The 5,965-nt window shown below is 37.3% G+C and overlaps 1 protein-coding gene across 2 annotated transcripts in view; it reads left to right on the forward strand.

Annotated features, from left to right (window-relative positions):
• The window catches only part of RDX (radixin), a 28,308-nt gene extending 22,703 nt beyond the window's left edge, over positions 1 to 5,605 (forward strand). For both annotated transcript variants that reach the window (XM_031065995.1, XM_005417701.2), the window contains 4 exons: positions 1 to 46; positions 1,005 to 1,097; positions 1,955 to 2,197; positions 3,188 to 5,605. The exon at positions 1 to 46 is cut by the window's left edge and continues 103 nt beyond it. In XM_031065995.1, the coding sequence (XP_030921855.1) occupies positions 1 to 46; positions 1,005 to 1,097; positions 1,955 to 2,197; positions 3,188 to 3,352 (547 nt within the window). In that variant the 3' untranslated portion in view covers positions 3,353 to 5,605. The remainder of the gene's footprint in view (positions 47 to 1,004; positions 1,098 to 1,954; positions 2,198 to 3,187) is intronic.
• The last annotated feature ends 360 nt before the right edge of the window (positions 5,606 to 5,965 follow it).

The following is a 5,965-nucleotide window of genomic DNA, read 5'->3' on the forward strand; positions in this document are numbered from 1 at the left end:
TCTAGCCAAGCAGGCAGCTGATCAAATGAAGAACCAGGAACAGCTAGTAAGAACCATTTTTTTCCTCAAAATAGGATTAAAATTGGAAAAGACAGTTGAAAATTTAGCCTTTACTGTTGTTTATGTCAAACGAAGAAGTACATTGAAACACGAAAGTACTTGAGACACTGTTACAGAGTGTTGTGGGAACTCTTTTAAAAAACTGCATTATAGACTTGCCACTACTTTGTAAGGCAGAAATAAAACTTTGGATCTGTAGGAGATGAAAAAGATGACCACCACCTTTCAGACTGACAACACTCATTACATTCTCTTTCTAATAGTCTCAGGCTTATCCAGCTGAGAACAAGAGTAGCTTCCTTCTGCAGCCCTTTGGGAAGCTTGTTCTCTGAAGCAGGTTTGTTCTGAAGCTTGAATGGTGATGGTGGGGAGTTGGTGACACTGGGGTTTGTTGGGGTATTTTTGTTGCTTTTCCTCTCCTGTTGCCAGTATTTGCAGTGTCTTCTCACATTGTGTTAGACTACTTCTAATCCAAGATTTGTGCATAATAATCTAGAAAGGCATGAAAATAGATGAATTATTTCTCAACTATAAATGAGCTCTTGATCTTCTGTAAACTTGGCACATAATTCTGATGGCAAGATTTAGCTTAATAGCAAGAGATTATGATCCAGAATCATAATCTTAATTGTGGGACCATTAAAGTTGTATTAGACTGAAACAGCCTGAAATGCTAGTTTGTAATGACAGCTTGCTGTTTCCCAGCAAGCTTTGGAAGTGCAGAAGAGAAATATTTTTTTCCTGGATGTATTTCCGTTAGGCAGAAGTACTCTGATTCATTCCCTCTGTCATGTATGCTTAAAATTTCTATTTTTCACAGAGAAGTGGTGGATGGTAACTAACTCTTTTCAAGCTGGATCATAGCAAAGACTCTGCTTTCTTCCACTGCAAAGCCAGACTGATACCAGATTAAAACTTCTTCTTTGTTCTTTTGTTTGTTTCAGGCAGCAGAAATTGCTGAATTCACAGCCAAGATTGCACTTCTAGAGGAGGCCAAGAAAAAGAAAGAAGAGGAAGCTTCAGAATGGCAGCACAAAGTAATGAGCCCATGCTGTGTGAAGTCAGAACTTCAAAGGGGCTGAGGGAAATGAGTGGAAATGAGTGTGGAAATCTCACTAGAAGTCCATGGGGTCAAATCTCTCTCTTTCCATTAGGCTTCAGAAATGTCTTTCTTAAAGGTTTTTGTCCTCTAGTCTACTGAAGCCCCCCCCATGCTTCTGTTTAGCTCATTTCTTGATATTACATAGTCAAGAAGGGGGGGACAGTCTCATCACAAAGGTATGGTCAAAGATTAGAAATTGCTTCCTTTTGTGTGATGGTGAAATAGATTGGAACTTTGTGTTAGAGAGGAAAACACCTCAGGAGATGTATAAATCATGAAGTTTGATGGAAGGCTGAACCAAAACAGTTAACAAAGGCATGTGAAATGCAGCTGGGCAAAAATTTAAAGCAAAATAGTGTCTCTTCATAAAATCTATATTTAGCTATGGAATGTGAGTAGTTGCTGTGCATGGGTTTCAAGAGGGTTTGAACAAATTTTCATAAGTTCTGGTTAAGTACGAAATTTGCAGTCATCACCTTTGATCTAGGAAATCCCTGAGCCTTAAATTTCAGGAGGCTAGGAAAGTTGGAAAACAATTGGTATGATTGCCCTATTCCTTCACTCTTCTCTTGTCTACTGCTGGAAATAGCTAGACTCCCTAGTACAGCTTATTTTGAGCAATATCTGGTTTTTACTTTCTGTCTCTATTTGACAATATTCAGTGTGTAAACTAGTCATGTCAGTTATAAAGAACAGTTTCACATGTCTGAGAACATCTCAAATTTTTATTTTTCTAACTCTTAAATCATTAAATCATTAAAAAAGATGCTAAGTAGTGTTTACTGTATTTAGGCTTTTGCTGCCCAAGAGGACTTGGAAAAGACCAAAGAAGAACTGAAATCTGTGATGTCTGCTCCTCCTCCACCTCCACCCCCACCAGTTATTCCTCCAACAGAGAATGAGCACGATGAACATGATGAGAACAATGCTGAAGCCAGTGCAGAACTGTCTTCTGATGGTGTCATGAATCACAGGAGTGAGGAAGAACGGGTAACAGAAACACAGAAAAATGAACGTGTTAAGAAACAGCTCCAGGTAATGAAGATTCATAGTTGTATCAGCACAATTCAGGCTTTGGGTTTTCATCCTTCTTTTGTGAGAAATTTCACTGATGTTATGGTCTGCCAAGGAAACAGCTTCTTTATCATTTAATAGGTTTATTACCAGTTTACCAACCAATATAGTTCATAGTGTTCTAGAAATGGAGTATATAGCAAGATTGGATGTAAGATTGTGCTTTCTGGCTTTAAAGTGTAACTATGCTGTTGCATTAGCCAGTAAATGTTTCTAATAGTTATATTGTTTCCAGAACTCTGCATGTTAAAACATAATGCTTTCGTTTTTCAATACCAAAACTAATTAAGTGGTATGAACAGATGCTTGCTTGGTAGTATTTATGTTTGTTTGTAGTCACTGATAGGTGTTGTAAATGCAAAAACTCTAATTACACCCATTTTGGATTATTCTTACTTCCCTAAAACTGAATTATTCAATTCCTCCCAGGCTAAGTCTTATCCTTCGAAGCGTAATAATCTCTAGTACCGATAGCCCTTTACCTGGTTACAAGATGTTTATTTGGGAAAAAAACAGAAGAAAAGGAAACCTGCTACTTTGTCTGGCAGCATTGTCTTAGTAGCATGCATGTGTAGTATTCTTGCTTGGTCAGTCACTGACCAGATGAGGGAGATAAGTCTTTAGTTACAGAAAAATTGAAAACTAAGGTGGTTTTCCTGCTTTATCCTGCTGGTCCCTTTCTTCTTGGATTTTATGGTGCATGAGGCTTTTTTTTTAATACAGTTTGATGTTTACACTCGTGTAAGGAAAGAATCCTATGCTCTCCTTATCTTTCCTTCTGCATTCCTTCTGATAGACCTCACAACTTGAGTTACTGAGGAGCACAAAAAGCATTCCATAGGTTGGCATTCAAGAAATTCTTATCCAGATTGCAGAGTAGTTGTTATCAGAAACTCCAGAACTGTTGAAGGATTAGTCAAAGCACTTAAATTCAAATATTTTATTCAACAGGCTTTAAGTTCAGAGTTGGCTCAAGCCAGAGATGAAACCAAGAAAACACAAAATGATGTCCTTCATGCTGAGAATGTTAAAGCAGGCCGCGATAAGTACAAGACTCTCCGGCAAATCCGACAAGGCAATACAAAGCAGCGTATTGATGAGTTTGAAGCAATGTGAGAGCTGGTATTTTGCATATGTGTTCCTCGTAAAGCTGAACCACCAACAGAGAAAAAAAGCAGGCCTTTGCAGATTTGATGGATTGCACCCCACTTTGCCAAAGCACTTAATACCAGGTTGACTACAGTGACTAGAAGACAAATTTAGGGGAAGCTATTCAACAGTAAGGCAGTCTGTAAACCCTAGGTTTTGGGTGGGGGGAGGGTGTGGAGGTTAAGAGCAGGTTTTTCCCCATTGTGTTTTCAGTTTCATTGTTTGTTTGGGTTTTTTTCCCCCTTTGGAAACAGATGTGAAGTATTTCATGGCTGACAAGTGTATATTTTGCTTAAACATTAAAAAATAGAAGGAAGAATGGAACTGTACCTAAACTGGATAGGTACTATTTCAGTATGAAGTTTGAAATTGGTTTTCAATGTAGCTACTCCTTAAAGAGTTTAATACTGCTCACTTTCAGTTTTGGCAGTTTTTTTCTTGTTTTGTTTTGGGGGTTTTTGTGGGTTTTTTTTTCCCCAAGTGAAATTCTTTGGTGTTTCATGTCCTGTCATCATTGATGGTTTTCTTTGCCTACCTGTTCACAAAGGTCTGGATGGCAGGTGGTAGTTCCAGGAAATGTTTTTAAATGGAACACTACCTGTGGGCAGCACATGGCTGCTGATAGGCTTGAGTAAGTATTGCTTTTCCTAGTTGATTCTTTTAGATGCGCAAAATGTTCCAATGCAGCAAAGAGGGAAAAAACTAAACAAAGCTTAATGTGCTATTTGCTTGTAATTATTTTATTTGCAGTAGGGACACCTGGACCTTTCTGGCAAGGGAGCATATGAAAACATCAGTCCCAGGGAGGGGACAGTATCCTACCTCACTACTATGTACATGATGACTGGTCCTTCAAACACCATGAAAATAACTGTTTAAATTGACTATCACTACACAGTAACATCAAAGATTGCTAGGAGACCTTAGTCCTATAATTTTATTTTACATTATTATGGATTTATAATGTTGAGTACTGTCTAACTGCCTTCTGTTGAGTTTAAATTGTAAAAGCAACTGGTGTATTTTAAAGCTGTAACCTGTCACTGGTATACTATATTCTGGGAGGGGTGTAGAATGTGTGTGTCAGTCAGTTTGGGTTTCAAATACAAAATTAAATTTCCCAGAATTGGAGTAAAAGTGTTTGTAGCTTCAGTTTTCAGTGAAGCTAGTATTGTAATTGTCATATCTGATGTCAGATTATTAAGTTCTTTCCCTCTTGAAAAGGAAACCTGCTCTTTTAAGAAATTTGCTTAGAAATTGAACTTTAGTAATAACTTTACAGTTAATGTGGACTTCAGTTAGTCCCTATGTTAGAGTACCCTAGTAAATATTGACAGTGGAAAAACCTAGGTTTCTCTGAGGATGGTTCAGCTTTTTTTCTGTTTGATATTATGCACTCATAAATTTACACTCATCTATTAAAATTTGCCATTTTATTAAACATTTTTTTTCATGCACAATAGGTCTAAATTTCTCATGAACAGTCCGACTAAGTTTGTTTTTTTATTTTGCAGAGTAAAAGTTTGGCTATGTGGGGTGACATCATGAAAATTAAATAAAGATACATTAATATATTTTTTGTTTGTGGGGCTGAACATATCTGCTTGACCTTGAAGACTGATGTGCAGATGCTGTGCACATGCTTTAAAATGCTGCTTGGTGGAAGTTGGTGTTTCAACTTGCAGTGCATTGTAAGAACAGTTTTTGTTTCACAGGCTTCATACACCGAAGCTTAAGCAAATTTCTCAAGTATTTGAACAGTTTGGCATGGCAGGTGAAATACTGTGCTTCCAGTGAGTTTTCCTTTTTCCCTGAAAAGTGTGCACTAACACTGATCCATCAGTTTCAGTGTTTGGAAAAAACACCAGTAAAGATTGTTGTTCATAAATCTACAACATGTAGAGTAGGACTGAATGGATTTGATCCATTTATAAAGCTGTGTGATTTTTTTTTTTTAATTCAAACAACCAGGAACAACCGTTTGTAATACAGGTTTTCACAATGAACAAAGTGGTAATAGCCGCTGTCACCAGCAGTTGGGAACACTTACTGGTGCAGAAATACTAAGAATACATCTAATGATTACTCAGTGAAATAATTTTCCACATGCTTTTTCCTTTAGCATCATGTTTTGTGTTGTACAATTAAGCTACAATTACATCTACTATTTTGGATAACATTCATTGGTTAACAATAAAGAGATACAGTTAATTTCTCTGAGGTCCACTGTTGTTATTTAATGCCCTTTTTTTCTGACTGTTTTACTGAGCACAGTCCAATAGCCTCTCTTTCCAGACCAGTATGGAAATTTTGATCTTTTTGTTTCACACTCTGGTCAGAATGAAATTTAAAAAAATCAAATTGTACCCCTAGAGAATGGTATTTTGCTTAAGAAATTACCACATACAGTTAGGAGGAAGCACTGGTGTTCGTTGATTCAAAACAGGATGTGAATCATTACAGCAAATTTGCTCTCTTGAGAACAGAGGGTGATTTGGCCATAGAGGAGCTCTGTGGGTAATGTAAGAACTTTCAATCACTGCCTACATATTGCTTAGCCCCAGGTTAAGTGAAATTTAG

This window comes from Geospiza fortis, unplaced genomic scaffold, assembly GCF_000277835.1.
Source record: "Geospiza fortis unplaced genomic scaffold, GeoFor_1.0 scaffold16, whole genome shotgun sequence".
NCBI classification, from domain to species: domain Eukaryota; kingdom Metazoa; phylum Chordata; class Aves; order Passeriformes; family Thraupidae; genus Geospiza; species Geospiza fortis.